Here is a 25,825-nt window from a genome sequence, read left to right as displayed (position 1 = left end):
GGGTAATTGGTGGTAAGCATCTGCCAGGTCGCCATGCACAAGTTTGGTGAGAAGGTCTTCCTGTCTGGGAATGGGATAAATTTCAACAAGGGACCGTGCATTGATTGCAGCCATTGGGTTTCCTGATCACCACCAACAGGGTCACCCATTCACTTGCCTTCATGCGCTTGATGATGCCAGCAGCCTGCAGTCAATCGAGCTCTAGCTTGAGTGCTGGACGTAACGTCCACATTCAAAATGCAGAACTTGAGGAACAACTTCTGCGTCAATGGGGTGTCCAGTGGGATGACTGACTGCAATGTGTGCGCGATATACTGATGTCCCATCGGTGAGGGGCGGGAGTGGGTTGAGAAACTGTGACAGACAGATTGGCGATGGCCTTCTTTCTGAAAGAGCATGCACGTCTTCCAGCGATGGAGACAGTCTGCATGTGAGTGGGTGGAAAAGCTCTGTGGCGACTCCGAAGCCACAGAACTGCCAGACAAGGAGGAGTCTCAACAACGCTGCTCTCTGTGGGCTGTACCGTGCCGATGGTGCAAGGGAGGTGCCCGCAGGGAGGACTCTACTGTCACCACCTGTGGCCTCACCATGATCTGATCGTTCACCACTTGTGCAATTTCAAAGGACTGGGCTATGTGCAGAATGTCTTCTGATGTGGGGTTATCGAGTTTCAACGCATCCTTGCGGACCTCTGGATTTGGGGCCAAGTGAATGATAACATTGCAAATCAAGGAGTCCGCATACAACATCTTGCAATGCTGATTGGTGCAAATGAAGTCGCATTTGTGGCTGAGACCCTGCAAGTCCGTGATCCAAGGATGGTATGACTGACCTGGCTGTTTATGGTACTTGTGGAACTCAAGCTGAGACGTCCAATATGGTAAAGCTGGCAAGAGTAATTAGTCAGCAGCCCACATATCTTGTGAAAGGAGGGAGCCACAGTGTTGAATAATGGTGCCAACTTGCGGAGCAGAAAGAATGTGTCTAGTGAAGTCCAGGACAAGAAGAGCGACCACTGTAGGGATGCAGGTATGTTTCCCAGCCTTCTTTAGCATTGTCAAAGGGCAGCAATGACAGCACTCATAGGGAAGTATCAGAAACCAGGACACCTGGGAGCTGGTGTGGGAGTGCGTCCCATGCCGTGACTTTGTCTGTCAGCAACTGCAAGGATTGCTGTAAGACATCCAACTGGTGCTGCTGCTGCTGTTGCTCCAGGCAGCAATGACAGCAGTCATAGGGAAGTATCAGAAACCAGGACACCTGGGAGCTGGTGTGGGAGTGCGTCCCATGCCGTGACTTTGTCTGTCAGCAACTGCAAGGATTGCTGTAAGACATCCAACTGGTGCTGCTGCTGCTGTTGCTCCAGGAGAAGACAGACCAACTTAGCCTCCATGCTATCAAACCTTTTACCTCATTGCGAATGATATAGCTATGAGCAGTGCACAGCAGAGAATGGAAATACGAAGCTGCCAAGCAGGGAAGCCACAGACATGACAGATGAACAAGTAGGGAATGGCAGACCTATGACTGATCAGGACACAATCCAAGGCAAGCAAGCAAGAGCTGAGGTGATAAACACGGCGAGACAACAACAATGCAGGAACACTCCAAACAATGACAGTAGGTACCTGAACACATGGAACTGGAATGCAGTACGGCCGGGATGCACACGTGGACTATGGCAAGTACCAGACTGCCGGGATAGTACCACATCATCATCCTCATAGTCAGTTATCTGCTATATTATCAGGTCCTTTGCCTCTCCATTTTCTGCGATCCATTGCTTCCTTCTTAAGGCTGCTGTATGTTGTACCATCCATCATGTCATCCAGTATCTGGAATCTCTTCCTTCCTCACTTCCTTTTCCCTTCTACATAACCTTCTAAAACTTTTTTTATCAGTCCGTCATTCTTTCTTAATATTTGCCCAATCCAATTTCTTTTTCTTTTGTTTATTACATCTAGTAACTGTCTTCAAGTGAGCTTCTTATTTCTGTAGAGAAAATGTGGAGAAAGGAGGAGATTCCATATTTGTCAGAAACTGTTTTGATTTCATGAATATTGATATTAATAAATTTTGCTCAGAGCATCACTTAGAAGTTTTTGCAACAGAAGTAGTATTTCATAATGAGTCCTTTATAATAGTAGGTATATACAGATCACCTAGAGGAAATTTTAACTTCTTCATAAAAAATCTGGAAGCCCTGCTGTCCCATCTCATAGTAAAAAACAAGGAAATAGTGGTTGTCGGGGATTTCAATGTTGATTTATTGAACAACTCTGTCAGTGAACAATTATTGCAGTCAGTAACACTATCATTCAATGTAGTTCCTACTGTGAACTTTGCTACTAGGATCTGTAAATGCTCTGAGAGTGCTTTGTAGACAAATTTAGTGCCACACGTCTGCCTAAATACCTGACCACAGGAGACGTGATTGGCTGCAGACTTCACGTGGCACAGAGAGTGGCGACCTCACATAGTGAGGCTTGTGGCACAGGTGCGTGCCGGAGCACACATACTCCTAGTGGGTATCCAGGTCCATACCCTCTGGCCCGCATTCAACTTCCGTGCCTTCCGACACCAGAGGGAGCTAACTGAAATTGCATTTAAGCATGCCTAAACACTTCCAATCAATGTCCAGTGGAAAGTGTTTTTGGTCACTGGTTAACAGACACAGCTCACTTAGAGCTGACAGATTTGTCATGGCCTCAATTTTGTACCATATGTTGTGAACATGACCTTTCACTGTCATTGAGTTTATATATTTTCAGTCCTCATTAGCTGATAACCACACTATGAATTTTTTTCTGTTATGTTGCTCATATAGGTTTTTAGACATTTTCAATGTGCAGCATTTTCAACAGGCAAACAAGCACACTTAAATGTAGCATAATATGTTTTCTAACTGCAGTAGCCACCAGAAATATCGCGGGAGGCGCACATCGGCACGGCGTGTCACAGACGGTAGTTGCCGCAAGTAGAGTCCCGTCCACCAGAGGGCACACGAGAATTCGGACGCGACCTCCGCCGGCGTAACAACAACAACAACAACAACTCAGGCAGCACGGGCCGTGCCCAGTCAGTCAACATCGGGCCTGCCTAGGACTCAGTCCCGGTCTATGCTAAGTGAAGCGCTACGTAAACGTGATCCGTGTTACTACACAATTGGCGACGAGTAGGGTCGTTCTTTCGCGTGTTGCGTCGTTGTTCCGGTTTCGCGGCTTATCCGCGGCATGGAGGATTTAGTGCGGGTTTTGGTTGAGCAGCAGACGGAGCTCATGGCGACCATGAAACAGGTGCTTCCGGCATTGCTCTCCACGCCGTCTGCTCCAGCGCCATTCCCTCCTCCCTTTCCCCTGTATGACGAGACGGCGGAGGATTGGGACGCGTATGAACATCGCCTTTGGCAGCATTTCCAGGCGTTTCATGTTGCCGATGCGGAGGTATGTCGTGCTCTTTTCTTGTCTTGGATCTCTCCCTCGCTGTATCACGTTTTGCGGCAGCTTGCGCCGTTGCAGGAACCCTCGTCCTTGTCTTTTGACGCATTGTGTTCATTACTGTCTTCATATTATCGTTGCCGCACGCATGTTGTGGCGGCTAGGGTCGAGTTCTATCGATGCAAGAAACAGCCCCATCAGTCTTACCGGGCGTGGGCCGCTACCCTGCACGGTCTTAGTCGCAAGTGTCATTTTGTCACGGAGCAGTCGCGAGAGTCGTACGCCCACGTTATGGTGCGCGACATCATTGTTCGTTCGGCCCCTGATAGGGAGGTCCGGCAACGGGCCCTGCAGTTAGAAGACCCTTCCCTCGAGGAAGTCCTGTCCATTGTTCAATCGTATGAAGTCTCTCACGCCGCCGGTCAACAGTTGGAAGCGTGGTGCGACGTCGCGGTGGTTCAGGGTGGCGCGCCCGCGTCCACTGCGTCCGGGGTGGACGACGTGCGAGCCGTACAATCCGGCCGTTACGGCCGCTCCCGCACGGCGCGTAAACAGAGTTCCGGCCGCTGGCCCCTGTTACCGTCCTGTGCGTCGTGCTATATACGAGGGCCATTCAGAAAGTAACCTCCGGTTGATTTAAAAAAATACACCAAGTTAAATAAAAATATTTTAATATATACATCTTACAACTACATCTTTGCACTATTTTTCTACATAGTCTCCATAGCGATTGAGGTACTTATCGTATCTCTTCACAAGCTTTGAAATTCCTTCTGCATAAAAATCACCCGCTTGTGGCTGGAGCCAGCCTGTGACCGCATCTTTGAGCTCTTCGTCGTCATCAAACCGCTGTGACCCGAGCCATTTCTTCAAATGCATGAAGAGGTGATAATCACTTGGCGCCCGGTCTGGGCTGTAAGGTGGATGGTTGATAACGTCCCACTTGAAGGACTCAAGAAGGGCCGTTGTTCTGCGAGCAGAGTGAGGACGGGCGTTATCGTGCAAAAAAACGATACCGGAAGTCAGCATACCACGGCGTTTGTTCTGTATAGCCCGTCGTAACTTTTTTATTGTTTCACAGTACACGTCTTGATTAATGGTCGTACCACGTTCCATGAATTCAACCAACAACACCCCTTTGGCATCCCAAAACACCGTTGCCATCAGTTTTCTGGCAGAAAAATCTTGCGAGGCTTTTCTTGGTTTGGTAGGCGAATTTGAATGTGCCCACATCTTTGATTGTTCTTTTGTCTCAGGGTTCACATACTTAATCAAGGTTTCGTCTCCGGTCACGATTCTGTTTAACAATGGTTCTCCTTCGTCCTCATAATGTGGCAGAAAGTCTAATGCAGAGGCCATTCTTTGAGTTTTGTGGTGGTCGGTAAGAATTTTGGGCACCCATCGTGCACAGAACTTACGGTAACCCAATCTTGCTGTCACTATCTCGTACAAGAGAGTCTTAGAAATCTGTGGAAAACCAGTAGACAACTCCGACATTGAGAAACATCGATTTTCACGAACTTTTGCATCAACTGTCTGAACGAGTTCGTCAGTCACCAATGATCTTCATCATGAACGTTTTCTCGTCCACTTTTAAATAAACGTACCCATTCACGGACAACTCCTTCACTCATAACTCTTGGTCCGTACACGGCACAAAGCTCACGATGAATAGCTGCTGCAGAATATCCTTTGGCTGTAAAAAACCTTATGACAGCACGCACTTCACATTTGGCGGGGTTTTCTATTGCAGCACACATTTCAAACTGCCACAAAAACTAAACTAGCGCAGGTACGGCGTTCACTCGACCACGGCTTGATGCCGACTGACCTGTTGAGTGCGTGAACGCACAGATGGCGTCGCTACTCCCCCCACAACCCGCACTGTGACCGATCGGAGGTTACTTTCTGAACCGCCCTCGTACATCACGATCGGTCAGAGTGCCCCCAGCGTTGGGCCGTTTGTCGCAAATGTAATAAAAAAGGACACATTGCTAAAGTTTGACGCTCAGCCTCGAAAGAATCGATGGAAGCAGTTACAGAGGACATGGACGTTGACATTCAGGAAGTTTCATCGGGCCAGGCTCCCGACACATCGGCCCACAAACTCTTTATAGAGGTGTCGGTCCGGTCGCGCCGATTACAACTGCAAGTATATACGGGCGCGGTGGTTTCTTTGTTGAATGCACAAACTTACTCCGACCTTGGGTCGCCCCTGTTGGCGCCAGTTTACCGGCGTCTACGCGGTTGCGGTCAACAGTTCATTCCCCTACTGGGTCAATTCACTACCGACGTGACTTACAAATCAGTCACTCGGCCTATTACTTTTATTGTTGTCAGTGATGCGAGCTCCGCTAACCTTTTTGGCTTGGATGCCTTTCAAGCTTTCGGGTTTTCTATCACTGACACCATACAGTTGGTCTCCGAAGACGTTCCCTATCAATCATTACAATCTTTGATCTCTGACTTTCCGGATATCTTTGAGGAGGGCCTGGAGCGTGTTTCAGACTTTGAAGCTCACTTAACGTTGAAGGTGTCGGCTCGCCCGCGTTTTCTACGCGCGAGGCAGATCCCCTTGGCTCTCCGCCCTCAGGTAAAAGAAGAGCTAGACTGGCTGACAGCCCTAGGGGTCATTTTTTCCATTTCTTCTAGTGAGTGAGCTTCGCCCCTCATTATTGTCAGGAAACCCTTGAGAAAATTACGTCTTTGTGGCGATTTCAAGGCCACCATTAATTCCCAATTGGTGGTGGACACCTATCCTTTGCCTCGTGCTGATGAATTGTTCTCTGCTGTAGCAGGAGGCCAATCGATCTTTTGGAGGCTTATCATCAGATACCTCTTGATGAGGACTCCCAACGGCTGGCGGTTGTCAACACCCCGTTTGGCCTTTACCAATACCAGCGGTTGGCCTTCGGAATCTCCAGTGCCCTGGCCATATTCCAGCGTTATCTTGAGCACGTCACGTCAACAATCCCTCATTGTATTAATTACCTGGACGACATAATTGTCATGGGCCGCAGCACGAAGGAACACTTGCAAACCTTCGCACCCTCTTTCTCAAATTCAGGTCCGTGGGCTTGCGTTGCAACCTGCGTAAGTCAAACTTCTTCCAACCGTCCATTGAGTACCGTATTTACTCGAATCTAAGCCGCACTTTTTTTCCGGTTTTTGTAATCCAAAAAACCGCCTGCGGCTTAGAATCGAGTGCAAAGCAAGCGGAAGTTCTGAAAAATGTTGGTAGGTGCTGCCACAACTAACTTCTGCCGTCGAATATATGTAGCGCCACACAAGCATGCTTTGTGGGCACAAAGATAAATACTGGCGCCAAAACCTTTTTTTTTTTCTCCGTCCCGAGTTTCGACCACTGCATTTTCATACATTGTCCAAAGAAGTAAATACAAATTCCGTATTGTTCATCTTCGAATGTAGCAGAATTTCAATGTACTATGAAAATCCGACTGGCAAGACTGTTAGGGATGTTTGTCAATATGGCCAACTCTACCTTCCGAGTTTTTTCCTACCCGTGAGAAGAGATGGTTGCTAATAGGAACCTGATGAAATGTGAATCACATGCAGTATTCTCTTCACCATAAGAATAATACGAAAATAAACATTTTGCCATGTATTCTTTCGTGTTTGCTGCTCTCATTTAAATCCTGTCTGCCTAATAAACTACGAAACTAGAGTGAAACAACAGCAAACGCGGAAGAATATACGTATCGTGTCATGTTTATATTCGTATTATTCTTATGCCTAATAGTGATATAGTCAGAAATGAAGCACGGCAACTGACTAGATTTTAAATGTAAGATGACTAATTTCTGTGCAGAATTTGATGTACTAAAGAAGCGGCCGCAAAGATTTTCAAACGGAGAAAAATTTGCACCTAACTCTCGTTCAGAACATGTTCTATCATACGCAGTCTATTATTTGGTTCTTGTTGATCAAAGAAAGCAGCAGTGTAAGTAACAACAAACTGCAGTCTCTTGCCATTGTTTCGCTAATGAGACGATTCCTCTTTTTTTTCTTTTTTTTTTTTAAGCGGCGGTAGCGCGCACAAAAGCAAGTCATGCCGCGAGCGGCGACATGCCGTACACACGCACTATCAGAATGCGACAAACAATGCATGACACAGTACAGTAATGCATTTTCAGCTTAGAGTGACGTAAACACCTATAACAAAGAAAACGGCATTTATCAGATCAAAGCAAAATAAGCAATCGATTCAAACCAGACGAAGCACGTGAAAAAGGAAGAGTACCCGTATAAATACGGACGGAGCGCCTGACGCATAGCAATGGCTACCTGGTAAAGCTTAACTGCTAAGCTTACGACTCGAACCAAACTACTGTAGCTGTATCGTCTCTCATTCGACCTAAATCGTGTCTCGTATTACAATGGACCAACTTTGTTTCGATTTGGAGGTGTGGCCTAAAACTTTTCTCTCCCCTTGAATTTCGAGTCTCAAATTTCAGGTGCGGCTTAGATTCGGGAAATATTTTTTTCCTTTATTTCGAGTCTCATTTTTCAGGTGCGGCTTAGATTCGAGTGCGGCTTAGATTCGAGTAAATACGGTATGGGGGCTACACAATCTCTCGGCACGGCGTCCAGCCGCTAGGAAGTTTGGTCCAAGGTATCGTCGACCTTCCACAGCCCGCTTCGCTGAAGGAGTTACAAGCTTTTTTAGGCAAGATTGCATATTACCACTGGTTCATTCCCAGGGCTTCCACCATCGCCCGCCCTCTGTACTGCCTTCTGCGCAAGGGTGTTCCTTTTGATTGGTCGCCTGCATGCGGGCGAGCGTTCACCTCGTTGAAAGGCCTCCTCACGTCAGCGCCGTGTTTAGCTACTTTTGACCCCCATAAGCCGTTGGTCCTGGCTACAGATGCTTCTCAGTATGGGGTAGGGTCGGTCCTGGCCCATCGCAACTCAGATGGTTCCGAGCAGCCACTGGCATTTGCGTCTAAAACTCTTAGTCCCGCACAGGCCCATTACTCCCAGGTGGAAAAAGAGGCTTTGGCCATTGTCTAAGCTGTTACCAAGTTTCACCCTTTCTTGTATGGCACGAAGTTTCAGTTAATCACTGACCATAAGCCATTAATATCATTATTTGGCCCCACCTCTCAGATTCCGGATAGGGCGGCCCACAGACTACAGCGCTGGGCCTTGTTCCTCTCTAAGTACCATTATGACATTCATTTTTGCCCTACCGGACAGCATGCCAACGCAGATGCTCTTTCCTGCCTTCCGGTGGGCCCGGATCCTAAGTTCGATCGAGAGGAGATTATGTGTTTTCATTTGGATGTGGCATCCCGCCAAGCGGTTGATGGCTTCCCGATCACTAGTTCTAGAGTTGCCAGGGAAACGGCAGCTGACCCGGTTCTCCGGCAAGTGGTTCGCCTCATTCAGCAGGGGTGGTCATCCCGACCTCCAGGCCGCACCTCGGACCCTCTTGGTAATTATTTTGTTCTACAAGACCGCCTCTCCGTCTTGGAAGGAGTTCTCCTTCTGGCTACCGATGATACAGCTCCTCGCGTGGTTGTTCCTGCAAGTTTGCGACGGGAAGTCCTCACGTTATTACATGAGGGGCACTGGGGTGTTTCCCGTACTAAAACCTTGGCTCGCCGACATGTGTACTGTCCCGGTATTGACAGAGAAATTGATCACTTGGTGGCCGCCTGTTCCCAGTGTGCGAGCCAACAGGCATCTCCCAGGGCAGCGTTCTCTTCCTGGCTGCCTGCAACCCAGGCATGGGAACGTGTTCACATTGATTTTGCGGGCCCGTTTCTCAATGGCTTTTGGTTCATTGTCATTGATGCTTATTCCCGATTTCCATATGTGGTTCGCTGCTCCTCAACCACTTCAGAGGTTGTAATCCAGGCACTAGCAAAAATCTTTTCTGTAGAAGGTCTGCCAGTCACCCTGGTCTCAGACAATGGAGCTCAGTTTATGTCGCAGACCTTCCAGGATTTTTGTAGGCGCTTCGGTATTCAGCATGTTTGCTCTCCCCCCTTTCATCCACAATCGAATGGGAAAGCCGAGCGCATGGTGCGCACGTTTAAGACACAGATAAAAAAGTATGTGCACGAATTTCCTGCGGAGGAGGCGTTGACGTTTTTCCTGACGGCATACCGGACCACACCTATGGGAGAACGCTGCCCCGCAGAGCTCCTCCACGGGCGCCAACCTAGGATTCTGCTGCATCTCCTTCGGCCCGGTCCTCGCCAGTCTTCGCAAAACGGAGTACCCGGCTTTCCATCGGGTATGTCGGTCTGGGCACGTGGGTTTGGTCGCAATCCACGTTGGATACCGGCGGTGGTCCTGCACCGAAATTGCCGCCGGCTCTATACCTTGCAGATGGGGGATCGGGAGGTACAATGTCACCAAAATCAGCTTCGTCCACGTTTGGGCCCCCACCCTCCGACCCCTCGGGCACCGGCTTCCCCATTGCCGGCACCTGTATTGGTTTCTCAGGGGACGCTACCACCCCTCCCCCCTGTGATTCCGCTGCACCGCGATGGCTCTCAGCCTTGGCAGCCTCCAGTCGCTCCAGCACCGGCATCGCCATCATTAGCGATGCCCCAGCGAGAGCCTGCCCCCCTCACCGGCCCGGTTGTTCAGCAGGCTGGTTCACCTGTGGTCGTCCCTTCCCCATCGTCCTCGCCACTGAGTCTTGCCCCTCCCGGAGGGTTGGCAGATCCCCTCGACTTCAGCCTTCCGATGGACGTGGAGGTCGTCACTCCTGCACGACGCTCTACCTTCCGACGCAGTGGATCACAGTGGCTTCACCCCCTGAAGGAAGAGGAGTGCAGTAGCCACCAGAAATATCGCGGGAAGCGCACATCGGCACGGCGCGTCACAGACGGTAGTTGCCGCAAGTAGAGTCCCGTCCACCAGAGGGCACGCGAGAATTCGGACGCGACCTCTGCCGGTGTAACAACAACAACTCAGGCAGCACGGGCCGTGCCCAGTCAGTCAACATCGGGCCTGCCTAGGACTCAGTCCCGGTCTATGCTAAGTGAAGTGCTACGTAAACGTGAACCGTGTTACTACACTAACCATCTGCAACTAAAGAAAATAACATTTAATGTCAAACATAACATGTCTCTTATATTCCTTGCAATTAAACCTTTTAAATGAAGTTCTTAACTGAAGTTACACTTAAACATGTCTAAACACTTATGACCAATGTTCAGAGGAAAGTTGTTATGTCACTGGTTAACTGATACAGTTCCCTTAGAGCAGATTCGTTATGTCCAAAATTTTGTACCATATGTGGTGGACATGAGCGATCAATGACAGTGAGTTTATGTATTTTTAATTCACATAAACTGATTACCACACAACAGATTTTTTCCTTGTTATCTCATTGTTCATACAGGTTTCTGGACATCCTGAATGTGCAGGATCTTCAATTGGCACACAAGTACACTTAAATGTAACTAGAAGAGGATGATGTCCTATTCCAGTGGAAGTTACTGACGAGGTTGCTGTTGCTGTAACTGACCATGCGGCACATGGCCCAGGTAGTGTTAGTGGTCATGCAGAGTCATGAGAGCTGTCTATCCCATCGTCAACAGTACAGAAAATTTTGAAGTCAATTTTACACTGGTACCTGTACAAGATTCACATGCTACGTCAGCTGAAACCTCATAATTTGCAGCAACACTCTGCATTTGCTCTTCAGTTTCTGGCATGGATGGAAGTTGATGATATGTGACCTAGCAATATGTTACAGAGTGATGAGACATATTTTAAATGCAGGGTGCAGTGATTACACAGAACTGATGAATTTGGGGCACTGTTAAACCACATGTTGTGCATGAAGAGTCACTGCACTCACTGTATGTGATGTTTGGATTCACAAGCGACTTTACCCTCAGTCCATTGTTCTTTGAAGAGAATGCACCCAGAGGACCTGTCAGGTGTACTGTCATGTCTGCAAGTTATCGAGATCTCCTTGTACAGCAAGTGATTCCTGCTTTGGAAGAGAGCAACTGTGTGGAAACCACTGTTGTCATGTAAGACGAGGCAACACCTCATGTCGTTCACCCAGTGAAAGATCTGCTTAATGCAACTTTACAAGAATTTGCTATCACCAGAGGTTTCCCAATGGATGACCTGCAAGACCATTTGACCTGAATCCATGTAACATTTGGCTCTGGGGATATCTAAATGAACATGTTTACCAGTAACATTTTCAGTCTCTACCTGATCTGAAGGCCAATATACAGGAACACATTGCTCAGATTCCACCAGAACTGCTGTGAGCAACTGTTGATCATGTCGTTTTACAGGTGCACCACATCATCAATGTCTCTGGTGCTCATAATGAGTAAATTATGTAAGTGATGGTTAAGAATAAAATAAACATTTTGCCTTTCTCACTTGTTTAGCTTTCCTGCCCATGTCCCATTCCTAATGCATTACATAAGGAAATATTTCTATACGTATTTTTAACATTCAGAGCACCAGATTTGAATCTGGTGGGCAAAATTGAAAATATTTTTTTTCCAGTGTTAATCAGTTCTGCATTAATACATTAGAATATAAGGGGCATTCAAAAAGAAATGAGCAGGAGTCTGGAATGCACAAACCAGTGACAGGAGGGTAATATCGTGGCATACTTAACGAGGTGTGGTTCCAACTAGAGAGTTTAAAGCCCGTCGCTAGAGGGCTTACGTGCACGTCACTTGACTATACAGAGACAGCAGCAGCATGCATCAATCGTCCAATACTAACATTCGCATGCAAACAGTGACATTGAGGCATCAAATGAAGAGCAAAGAGGTGTTGTTTATCTTCTGACAGCAGAAGGAGTAGGAGGAATGGACATACATTAATGAATGTCACAAGTGTACGGCAAACACTGCATGTCCCCTCACAGCCTACCAAACACAAAAACCCTTTTATTTGCTGACGACACCTCTATACTCATATCTGCGCCCAAACAAATTCTCCAATCCAATATAGATAGAACCACAGATCAAATAAGTCGATGGCTCCAAAGTAATAGGCTGCTGATTAATGCAAAAAAGACAATTGGAATAACCTTTCACACTGCCCAAAACAGAAATGCATTACAACCAACTATATCACTGGAAAAAAATAATGTTAAACTTGAAAATGAAATAAAATTTTTGGGGGTCACTATTACTGATACGCTCACATGGAAAAGGCACATTGACGTTACCAGCACAAAACTTAGTAAAGTATGCTTCATGATTAGATCAATAAGGAACGTCACTAACACAAGTACCCTAACCACAATGTACCATGCACTCTTTCACTCCGTACTTAACTATGGAATCATCTTCTGGGGCCAAAATTCTGAATCAATTAAGATATTCAAACTGCAAAAGAAGGTAGTCAGAACAATTATGTTCAAAAAACAAAGAGACACTAGTAAACCATTATTTAAGAAACTAAATATTTTGCCCCTCCCATGCCAATACATACTAGAATTATTATTCTTTACCAAAAAAAGTATCAACAAAATTAGCAAAAATATGGACTACCACGATTATGACACAAGATCAAAAACCTCTCTAAGAATACTTCCCCACTCAACAAAACTGTACAGTGATGGTGTCAAGTGCATGGGAATAAAATTATATAATCATCTTCCAACTTTTATACAAGAAATCCAAGAAATAAATAAATTCAAACAGACAGTGAAATCTCTTTTATTAAAAGAATGCTTTTATACCATCCAGGAATATTTGGAATCAAAATTGTCTTAGTGCATGATAAAGTATCAAAGCTGAATGTTGTTAAGTCAGTTTTGTCACATCATGTAACAATTCTCTGTAAAGCTGTAACTTTAAGTAACATAATTTTGTAGGTAATGTAAAATAATCTTTCCTCTGTATTCATGTTTACTATTATAGACTCCTGTAAACCGTATATTTGTATTGACTTATTCCATATCAGTTGTACAAGCCATTGTACTGATTTGATCCACGGGACAAATAATAAATAAATAAATAAATAAAGGTCAAGGCGTGGCACAAGTGCTTCAGGAAAGGATGGGTGTCGTCAGCTGATGATGCACGGTCTGTAGCATGAAACTACACTTCCGATGACATCGTCCAGCTGGTGGATGCACTCATTACCCAGGACCACTGAGTGACAGTGAAAGCCATAGCTGCCATGGTCAGATTGAATGTCAGAAGTCTTCAGACTATCATGAAGGAATGACTGCACACGTGCAAAGTGTGTGCCGAATAGGTGCCCCACAGTCTTCAACCACACCAGGAAGCATGTTGAATGGCCCGCTGTCTTGCTCATCTGCAGCGCTATGCTCGGGAAGGGAATGCATTCCTGGCACGAGTGGTGGCTGGAGATGAGTCATGGTGTCATCACTTGGAACCAGAATCAAAATGACAAAGTCTCTAGTGGCAGCATCCAGGGTCATCACCACCCAAAAAAGCTGAGGCCATCCACATGAGTGCAGGAAGTTTATGCTGACGTTCTTCTTTGACCAAGATGGCCCCCTTCTGATTCATTTCCTGCAGCACGGGACAACAGTGAATGCCCAGTGTTACTCGCAAGCTTTGAACACCCTTCGCCAAGTGATCAAATCAAAATGACCAGGCAATCTCACCCGTGGGGTCATTCTGTTCCATGACAATGGAAAACCTCATACGGCCAACAGTCACGGCATTCCTGCACAAATTCAAATTTTAGGTTCTCGGTCACCCTCCATACAGACCAGACCTCTCTCCCTGCTATTACACCATTTTCTGTCCCCTTAAAAAGGCTCTGAGAGGCAAATGTGTCTCAACAGCCACGGTTAATACTTCTAACATACAAGTACTGGTTTCTGTAATTATGCCTCCGGCTCGCTTCTTTTTGAATGCCCCTTATATCTAACACATTTTGCTGCCATATGATAATTGCAGCTCACATTGTAACTCTGTGAGTAGCTGCATTTTAATTGTAGCCACTTGGTACCTAATTGAGATTTTGATATAGTATTTTATCTTCAGCAATAGGTAAGACTTACATAATTGCTATTTATGCATTTGTACATTGACCTGAGCAGAGATACTACTCGTTTAGGTTGAATTTAAATTTCAGTGCATGATTTTTACACATATACAAGTCACATATACATGCTTTATTCAAATACTGAAACAGAATTATCAAGCCAAAGGGAAAAGCACTCTGTCTCCGGGCCACAAGTGGCCCATCGGGACCATCAGACCGCTATGTCAGCCTCAGGTGAGGATGCGGATAGGAGAGGTGTGTGGTTATCACACTGCTCTCTCAGACGTTATGATGGTTTTCTTTGACCGGAGCCGCTACTATTCGGTCAAGTAGCTCCTCAATTGGCATCACGAGGCTGAGTGCACCCCAAAAAATGGCAACAGCTCATGACGGCCTGGATGGTCACCCATCCAAATGCCGGCCACGCCCGACAGTGCTCAACTTCGGTGATCTGACGGGAACCGGTGTATCCACTGCGGCAAGGCCGTTGCCAAACCGAAGGGAGATAAGTCAATTTCCATTCTTAATCTTGTCTAGTGAAACAATATCTACCAAGGGGTATATTCCACTGACACTACTTTTTGTTTATTTGTATATAGGACATAGAGTACTTATGTGCTGTTTCGTAGGTTATATTATCGATCTACAGTAGGGCAAATCAACACCGTACACCTGCTGAATGGATTGTCCATAGCTTTGGTTCACACACATCGAAAGCCATTTTGTCACCACTGAACTATTGCAAGACTCCAATAAATATGCACCTGTGGTGGCACTACTGGACAACCGCTCCACCAGAGGTTAGCGATGTCATCACAAAACTGCCTGCCTCTGGAAAGTACGAGTAACTAAAAGATGAGCTCATTCTGTGGATTTCCCTCTCTAGCATGTAACAATTAGCACAATCTTTGCAGAGGGAACAAATTGGCAAAGGGAAGTCATCACAGTTCCTGTGACACTTCTGCACCTTGGCCAGACCGGACAACCCAGACCCACTCCTGTGCTCCATGTGAATATTTCACTTGCTGGAATTGCATCACAACCTGTTCCCAGTAATGCAGAGGCAAACTTAAGCGATATGGCAGAGATCATGGACAAAGTATTGGAGGCTGCCACTCCACAGGTACTTAATACAACAGCTGCCAGAAACAGACTGGACTACATTGAGCTTTCATCTCAAAAAGTTGGCAAGGCATGTCACAGCCCTTTAATATATACAAATCACAAGACCGCATTCCATCACAGGGAGAACATAACATGTGCTCCTCATCCTCACCAGACTGAACCAATGTATTTACCACCGTGGTTTTGTAGACAGGACACTTAAGTGCAGATCACTGTGTTCCTGTGTGGAAAACATAAGACACCATCCTACCACACCCTTTGAGCAAGTCTGCCAGCATCTTCAACGTGGACAGCTATCATAACATTTAGTGATCACAGGCAGGACCATTGAGGTGCAGTTTCTAGTGGATACTGGGTCAGATGTGTGGGTTTCCACTTACTATGGCAACCATGAACATATGAAAATTACAACTTAGCAGTTCCAAATAAATCACTCACAACTACATATGGGTTCGTGAGTCTGGACATCTGTTAAGACAGTCACTGAAGTTGCGATTTATATTGCAGATGTGACTTACACTTTATCGGACTAGACTTCTTGTCCTATGACATCATACTTGATGTGAGGAACACTATCATTTTGGACAAGTCACATCATTGAAGGTTTCATGACAGTCCACACAGTGCAGCAAACTGTTGGTACCCTTCCTTGCCACACTGCTGCCACTGGTGTGCCAACTGAAAAAGTTCCCATCAGTTATGCAACCCCTGGAGTGTCACCATCACTCTACCACTAAACAGTGAATCACATCAGGATCACATCTCGTATTCCAGTTCTGTCACGGCCCAGACAGATGGACCCCAACAAACTCCACATCACAAAAGCAGAATTCAATGCAATGACCCAAGCAAGCACAGCATGACCATCAGAAAGCAATTGTGATCCCCCCCCCCCCCCCCCCCCCCCAATCCAGTACCAAAAGAACTGGACAGATGGTGCCCCTGTGGTGATTATAGAGGACCCAATATTAGGAAGATTTCTGGCTGGTATCCTGTGCACCACTTCACAAATTTTGTATGTCAAATGGTGGGATGCATTGATAACTCAACACTGAACACAGTAAAAGCCTACAACCAAATGCCTGTGGCAACAGATGACATTCCTAAAACTACAATACCATTGCCATACATGTGTTATGGCCAACAGAATACAGTACAGACTTTTAAACTCTTTGTCACATACGTTTTGCAAGTATTAGACTTCTGCTTCGCATACACAGATGATGTGTTGGTGGCACTGACACCCTCTGAATAACATGAAAGACATCTATGCATAGCTTCCCAAAGTCTGGAAACAATGGAATCCTCATAAATTCAGCTAATATGACATTGGTGACAGTGAAGTGATGTTCCACCAACTGAACAAATCGCCACACTTACATCTTAACTGGCCCCAAAAAGGGTGCACGAACTGCATCGGTATCTGAGGATGATAAACTTTTACTGTTGTTCTTTTTTCCAAACTGATGAGGCTCAGTTGCTATTCCATGCTGTCTCTGGTGGCACCAAAGTGCATGGTACTATGCCTGTTGCTTGGACTGACAAACTAAAGGCACAATTTGAAGCCTGCCAGACAGGTCTCGTGCAAGCCACCATCCTTGCACATCTGATTGCCGATACACCATTAGCGATTTTGTAGGTGCCTTATTCCCCACTGTTGGTGATGTGCTACAACAAAATGTAAATGTGCGCTGGCAGCCTTTGTGTTTTTTCTCCCAGAAGACCAAAGAAAAGCAGCACCATTGGCCACTATTTTATGCAGAATTGAATCAGTTAGATACTCCTGATTCATGGTGGAAGGGCATGCCTTCACTAAACATGGTGAGGAGTAATGGTCAATATTCAGGGATATGACATGAATGATCATTTAAATCAAAGACGTGTGATAAACATGAGTTTTAAAATCTTAAGAACTATGAGCACTTCTCCATCTTCAATACTGCGAATCAAATCTCTTCTACTGCAAGCTCTTTGCTTTCCATATTTTGGAAGAAGGTACTATAGACAAAAGAAAACATGAAAAACTTGCCTAGTAAATAAGGTCTCTAAAGTGCACACTTTAAGAACTATGAGCACTTGTTCTGTACAAGAGATGTGTGTCATATTAGCAAAGTAGATGATAGGTGCTCACAACTTTTAAGGTATGCACTTTAGAGCCCCTATTTACTGGACTTTTTTTCTCGTTAGGGACCACAATACCGCCTCTCAAAATATGGAAAGCAAAGAGCCATTGCAGATCAAGCAGCTAAACTTTCAACCTGCTGAAAGGAAAGGTGCCCCTGCACTTACATCACATACCATGGCTAGCAACTGAGGAGCTGTTATACAGTGACGAGTTAGTAAGCCATATGTGCCTACCCATTTACAACAATGGCTGGTTGACATTCTAGATGGATTCAGCCATCTAGCAATCCATGCTACAAGGGTGCTATATCAGAGCACTTTATGTGGCCCAGTATACAGGAGAGCTGCCTAACAGGAGCTCCAGACCTTGTGAGGTAAAGGGTGAGTAGTCGCACCCTGAAAATATTCTAAGCTCAGAGGAAGCAGAGGCCGTACGGGCCGCTCGGCCAGCCTGGGCCCGACAGCAAACATGTGATGGAGAACGTTAGCCAGACAAGAGGGGTAGCCCCAGCGCATGGTCCAGCTGCATGGCTGAGAATTCCATTGTGATACTGTGTTGATGAAGGACACATGCCAGGAGTGCCAAAAATGGCAGACTTTGTGAAACCTTAATAGTAGACATCTCACAGTTCGTATAGAAATTAATAGTAGCCACATGAATCATGATACCTCAAAAAGAAACATGTACATTACCATTATTTGCACGATGATTCTGATGGAGTAATCAGATTTTCAATATCTTTAGTAGTTTAAAGTTTAGTATCTGACTGTAAATTATACAAATGACACACAGTAACGAATTTCCAAAATCTAAATGTTTCATCTTATTTCTTTGATCTATGTGTCTGTAGAAAGCTATTAGTGTAAACTTAAATTGGTATGAATTACAGGCATGCAACTTGAATAATACAGGAGTTATTGGAGGTCAAAGTGGCCGATTACAATCAATTATGTCAGGCCATACGTACTCCACAGTTACACGAAAAAATGGTAGCAGCATGCTTATAAATATACTTACTCATCTATGTCTTTGTTTATATCTGATATATACTATTCATCAATAAATTGGTTAAATATTTACTGTGTTTTAGAAAGCTCAGAGACATTAGGCTACTGGCCTACCTTTTGTTCTATTCCTTTGATATATATATATTTATTTAATTTGTTTATGTATCTAATAATGTGTGTTAGAGTGTGTTTATGGTCCAGCCATAGGAGTATTTATTTAACTTCAAGTTATGTAAATGTAACTCCAGTATTTCGTATGCTTTTCATTATGTTTATGTTGGTGCATTGGATTGAAGACATGGCGTGAGTGCTCTAGCCAATCACAGCGCCCGTGAATGGGGAGACTGGATGGAAATGAGTTCAGGAGCGAGTTCTGGAGAGTCGCACAGGACACGGAGAACGTACTGGATGTGACGGCGTGATAGATGCTCGGTCGCGGGAGAGACTTGGAGAGTGTGGAATGGTTTGCGTGGGGTCGCGGCAGATAGAATTACTTTGGAGTGCTGACTTGTGCACTTGTGAGATTTCCGTGGCTTCTACCGTATTTACTCGAATCTAAGCCGCACTCGAATCTAAGCCGCACCTGAAAAATGAGACTCGAAATAAAGGAAAAAAAAATTCCCGAATCTAAGCCGCACCGGAAATTTGAGACTCGAAATTCAAGGGGAGAGTAAAGTTTTAGGCCGCACCTCCAAATCGAAACAAAGTTGGTCCATTGTAATATGAGACACAATTTAGGTCGAATAAATAACGATACAGCTACAGTAGTTTGGTTCGAGTCGTAAGTTTAGCAGTTAAGCTTTACCAGGTAGCCATTGCTACACGTCCGGCGCTCCGTCCGTATTTATACGGGTACCCTTCCTTTTTCACGTGCTTCGTCTGGTTTGAATCGATTGCTTATTTTGCTTTGATCTGATAAGTGCTGTTTTCTTTGTTATAGGTGTTTGCGTCACTCTAAGCTGAAAATGCATTACTGTACTGTGTCACGCATTGTTTGTCGCATTCTGATAGTGCGTGTTTACGGCCTGTCGCCGCTCGCGGCATGACTTGCTTTAGTGCGCGCTACCGCCGCTTACAATTAAAAAAAAAGAGAAAGTAATCATCTCATCAGCGAAACAATGGCAAGAGACTGCTATTTGTTCTCACTTACACTGCTGCTTTCTTTGATAATGATCAACAAGAACCAAATAATAGACTGCGTATGATAGAACATGTTCTGAACGAGAGTTAGGCGAAAATGTTTCTCCGTTTGAAAATCTTTGCGGCCGCTTCTTTAGTACATCAAATTCTGCACAGAAATTAGAGTCATCTTAGAATTAAAAATCTAGTCAGTTGCCGTGCTTCATTTCCGACTGTATCACTATTAGGCATAAGAATAATACTAATATAAACATGACACGATACGTATATTCTTCCGCGTTTGCTGTTGTCTCACTCTAGTTTCGGAGTTTATTAGGCAGGCAGGATTTAAATGAGGTAGCAGCAAACACGAAAGAATACATGACAAAATGTTGATATTCGTATTATTCTTATGGTGAAGAGAATACAGCATGTGATTCACATTTCATCAGGTTCCTATTAGCAACCATCTCTTCTCACAGGTAGGAAAAAATTCAGAAAGTAGAGTTGGCCATATTGACAAGCAGCCCAAACAGTCTTGCATGTCGGATTTTCGCAGTACATTGAAATTCTGCTACATTCGAAGATGAACAATACGGAATTTGTATTTACTTCGTTGGATAATGTATGAAAATGCAGTGGTCGAAACTCGGGGCGGAGAAAAAAAAGCTCGTCTTCCACCCCTTTTTTTTTTTTTTTTTTGGGCGCCAGTATTTATCTTTGTGCCGACAAAGCATGCCTGTGTACCTTTACATATATTCGACGGCAGAAGTTGGTTGTGGCAGCACCTACCAACATTTTTCAGAACTTCCACTTGCTTTGCACTCGATTCTAAGCCGCATGCGGCTTTTTGGATTACAAAAACCGGAAAAAAAGTGCGGCTTAGATTCGAGTAAATACGGTACATTGAAGACGTAGTGCGTGTTTAGATGTGAATATCTCCCGAGCTTTGTTGTTGTTCATAACTAATTACATGCTGTAGGAATCTATTGTTTCCCTGTTATTCAACTTATATTTTATTTAATTGCTGGACTATTGACACCATTAAGTGTTTTGCAGAAATATACTGCAGTCTCAAAAGTACTTCTACTATTGTACTCATCATTTAAAGTTGCAAATTTTATTTAATTGCAATCTTTAATTTATAATTTTATATGTTACTTTCATAATTCACAATTACCGAGTGATAAAAACCTTTGACCATTCAATTCATGTCTGTATTCTTATCGTATACTGTAGACTAAGCAGTATCTGTAATGCGGCAACCATGTATACCAGCCCCTAGTCTGTGGCTGTGTAGTTGAGGGCCACACCCCATCACCTGATTTCTTCATTATTATTTGAAAGCCTGTAACCTGCATTCCCTGCCAGAAGTGCAAAGTAACAAGGCAGTACAAGCTCCGCTTGGGAGTTTTCTCATCCCAGAGGCACGATTCTCACACGTCCCCCTGGGCTTGGTACGACCACTCCGGGTTGCATGTAACTGCTGTTTAAGCCTGACAATGACCGACACATACACCATGTAGCTGGAGGTATTCCCACTGGAAACAAAAACTGCCGAGAATGTGTGTGTGTTCACACACATTTGGAATTTACATTTTGGCTGTACCCACCAACTGACTTCTGATCCAGAGTTGGCTGTAGGTGGCTGAAATATTTCATCCAATGACCTGGCTGTACGGGGTACAGAAATTATGAACTTCTGCATATCATGCAGCTGCAAACAGCATTGTGGAGTGCCTACACTGTTCTTTGAAGGCCGCTATATCGTGCCACAGAACAGATTCATGTACCAGTAGTGTTGTTGGGATTGTGCTATGTATTAAAAGAATACCTACATGCCTACTCAGCAGAGCTATTGTATGGCAAGCCTTTGCATCTACCAGGGAGTTTTCTAAACAACAACCTGACCTTCTGTGCTCTACTCAAGATTTCCCCATGGATCTCCAGTGGCAAATGGAGGCCTTGCAATCAAATGGAACTACACGGCATGGAAAACAAGTTACTTTTGTTTTCAAAGACCTGGAAAGAATGAAGCACTTTTTCCTCTGATGTGGACCACTGCTCAGATCACTGGAACTTCCCTTTAAGGCCAATACATAGTTACAGGACAAAATGAAACAACTCTCACTCTCCATATTAAAGGGGTAGGCACAGTAGTGTCCAATGACTGCTGCAAACCTGCCTACCTAAGTGCAGAAGATGTCACTGAAATACAGGCCAACACCTGATGCAGAACATCCGTCACACTGCAGCCAACTGCACTGTAGCATCATACAGAGCATGGTTGACCACCTGCAAACTGACTGGCCACCATCCACTTCGCATTACCACACGAAACATCAATAAACAGCCACAACAGAAAATCATTACATATGAGAAGTGTGGTTCCATTTCAAGCTGGCAGACATATCATAGCTCAAGTTATTTTTTTTTTCCTTTCCTTGTGGGGATGTGATGAGTGACTTCAGCTTGCAAGTCACACCACACTATCCACTGACAATGTGGCAAATGACCAACACTGGAAAGACCACATTCTCCAGCAGATAGTACATTGTTACCTGCAGCAGCATGAAGATCAGAATGTGTGCAGTTGTCGGATGCACATTACAAAAAATAACCAGTAGGGCAATAAGAGTATATTACATGATAATAGTTATTTATCTTCGTTTTGTGCAGACCAATAAAGAATCTTATCCTTATGTGAAGTGTATTGTTTACTGAGCATCGACGGATGTAAGCAGCAAATTTATTGCAGCAAAATGCACGAAGATGTATTCCAAAAGCTAGAACTAAGATGGAGGAAAATGGTCTGTCAAATTCCTTAGCTGCAAATTTTGAATATATTTTATAAACTTTTTATCATATTGAATATGGTAATGACACACAAAAATAAAACATACATACCGATACGGGAAATATTCTTGCAAAATAAATAGGCCAGTCTTTAGCAATGTCAACGACATTCTTCTTAATGGTAACTTTTTGCTGAGCTGAGTGTATGTTGCTAAGGGTAACACCATAGTTGTCCAGCAACTGTAAAAATAAGTCAATGACCCATAATAAAATTTTGTACAAAATACAATTTTTTTCAAAAATAACTTTTTAAGGCACTGATCACAGGTTTAACTGATAGATCTTACTTATCATTGCCAGAATCAGAGGTTTAATGTTTCATAACATACAAGTGAAGTCAGTGATATACTGTACAGGAGGCTCGTTCACATTATACATACTAAACTCTAGGGTATACACCACATTTAATTTTACAAACTACTTGAGAATTGAATCATCATTCAAAAGTATTGTAGACTGACATTTTTCAGTGCCTTTTCCTGCATACTACTCAAATAACAATATTATCATTCAAGAATTCCTTTGCTGCATAATAACACTTTTGGATTAGTATGATGTACAAATTTTCTCTTCACCAAACTACTCTAGATCTTATTTATATTTTTGTCTTTTAATTAGTTACAAATCTTCATTCTTGTGTACTGTGGATTTTTGGAAAAGAGCTCCAGACGGTGGGCAGGAAGCCTGAAGTTTCCTTTACTCCTAATACTGTACAGATGCTGGAAATTATTTACTAAAAATAGATCAGGATTGTTGAGAGTGAAAAGAATTTGTTCATATGTATACAGCCATGGAATACTTAATAGTGTCGGATCTCTTAAAAGTGGAGAGCAAGACACATATTCTTGATAATTACTTTTGCAAGGTAAATATTCTTTTCATGTTTCCTGTGCCTTCTCAAAATATAATGCCATATCTCACTATGAATTCAAAGTAAATATGGTTTTTTGTGTGTATGTTGGTTGTGTTACCACAGACTGTTATAGTGAATGCCAGCGTGTTTAATTTATTTGCCAGGAGTGCAATTTCTGATATCCATGACAGGTATTCATCATGATGCTTTCCCAAGAATTTTACACAGTCAGCTTCCTTTAGCTCCTAATTTTTGTGGATTATCTGAATATACTTGTTTTTACTTGGTCAGTTTTAAATAGCATCAGTTGGCTTTTCAAAACATTTAATGTTAACCCATTTAAATGGCACCAGGTATCCAGATTTTCTAGGACACCTGTGATATTTTCACATTTCAACAAGTTTCCTACTTGTCACCTTCTTGGGTTCATGTTCAGTATGTTCCTTTATAGCTGCTGGAGAACAGACTCCTCTGGTTGAGATGTCACGACTGGTAGTGGAAGGCCCCCAGACAGGGTGGAAGGGCATTCAGCTATCAAATCTTGGTGCTGCCTGCCTTTACCCCCACTGCCTTCCATTGTATTTTTGCTAACACCTCATGTCATACAGAGCTCAGTTGGAAATCGTTCTCCTGGCTGACAAAATTGCAATTTACTCTTACTTCTGCAGCTTCTTTGATAACTGAATCCTAGAGCCCATTGGCAAGCCACAGCACCTTTGCCTGTTCAAAAACATTACAGTGCTCTGCCGCTGCAAACTTGTCAGATTGACTAAGGCGAATGCCCCACATATTTTGAACAGTGCTGGGAGATGCATTGCCACATCTGGTCAATGTACTGCATGCCAGACTCACAAATGATGCTGTAGGTGCCAGGTGCCTGTAGCCCTAGTGGGTCTTTGGGTAACCAAAGCATATTCTTGATTACGTCCACTGAGTGGAATGGTTAAAATCAATAACATGTTTGGCTCAGTAAAAGGCCAACTTCTGCTATGGGCACCTGGCATCTACAGTGTTAGTTGTGAGTATGACATGCAGCACACCAATTAGACACAGCGATAAATCTTACAGTGCTGTCAGAACAAGTGAGGAGCATTTGCTTCAGATAAACTGGCAAGTCTGCAGTGGCAGAGCACAAAATGAATGAAGTGCATATGTTTTATTAAAAACAGACAAAGGTATTGTGTAATGCCAACACATACTGGGATTTGATCATCAAAAGGGCAGTGGATATATGAGTAAACAATGATCTTTAAACAATGGAAATGCCAGGTTGCAATATCAACTATAGTAAAATATAGATTGCTACTCAATGTAAAAATGACCCATCAAGTTGCAGGCAGGCATAATGAAAAGACTGTTACGCATTAACAGCTTTTGGCCAAAGCCTTCTGCAGTAAAGAAAACAGGCATGTTCACAAAAGCAAGCACACTACATGTACACAGGACCACTACCACCGGCAGCTTCTACTAGAATGTGGTTGTCACTGAATAGAAATCTGGAGTGGGGTGGGAAATGGTGATGGATAGCAGGGTACAGTTGGGATGGAGGTGGGGGAATAGGGAAGGGGGGGGGAGACAAGAGCACTGTCTAACATTGTGTGCAGGGATTAGAGAAGACTGCCAGGTGCAGTGTCAGCAGGTGGGATGTGGACGGAGGGAAAAGAAGGAGAGGAGCAGGAGAGGGGAAATGACAGATGGGTACAAATGGCACTTTACAGCATGCGAAGGGGGTGAGAAAATGTGAAAAGGGAGGAGGTAATAGGACAAGGGAGTGGGAACTATTGGGTGGATAGTGTGGGGACAGTAGATTACTGTAGTTTGAGACCAGGATAATTTTGGAACGGAGAATGAGCTGTAAGAGTAACTCCCAGATCCAGTTCAGAAAAGCTGGTGGTGGAGGGGAGGATCCAGATGGCTTGGGTAGTAAAACAGCTATTGAAATCAAGCATGTTATGTTTATCTGAATGTTGAGCCACAGGGTGGTCTACTTTGCTCTTGGTCACTGTTTGGCAGTGGCCATTCATCATCATAGCACCAAGACCCTCCCTAATGGACCTTTCAAATTGACACATCTCACAAAACTCCCTACCAACATTCCAACTGCAGAACCTAAAAAATCCTCGAACACTTTCCACCAAAATCCTCAGCCCCACAGTAGTTTCAGTCCTATCCAGAAGACTCACTATTAGCCCTAAATGCAAATTTAACCATGTTTCGCGTGTCAAGGACCTACTCTGCTTCTCCTGAACCCTGCAATGGGAACATTTCTTTGCCACCAATCCCTCCAGGCAAAGCCAACCTAATTCCAACA

General features: G+C 44.3%; 1 protein-coding gene and 1 pseudogene across 1 annotated transcript in view; both read right to left on the bottom strand.

Moving 5' to 3' along the window:
• Window positions 1-25,825, bottom strand: part of LOC126162120 (unconventional myosin-XV) — a 504,442-nt gene that overhangs the window by 210,356 nt on the left and 268,261 nt on the right. Inside the window, exon 44 of the mRNA XM_049918408.1 lies at window positions 22,713-22,841. Within this exon, the coding sequence (XP_049774365.1) occupies window positions 22,713-22,841 (129 nt within the window). The remainder of the gene's footprint in view (window positions 1-22,712; window positions 22,842-25,825) is intronic.
• On the bottom strand, window positions 14,804-14,921 carry LOC126163828 (5S ribosomal RNA; annotated as a pseudogene).

This window comes from Schistocerca cancellata, chromosome 2, assembly GCF_023864275.1.
Source record: "Schistocerca cancellata isolate TAMUIC-IGC-003103 chromosome 2, iqSchCanc2.1, whole genome shotgun sequence".
In the NCBI taxonomy this organism is placed as follows: domain Eukaryota; kingdom Metazoa; phylum Arthropoda; class Insecta; order Orthoptera; family Acrididae; genus Schistocerca; species Schistocerca cancellata.
This window is presented reverse-complemented; position numbering and strand designations above follow the sequence as displayed.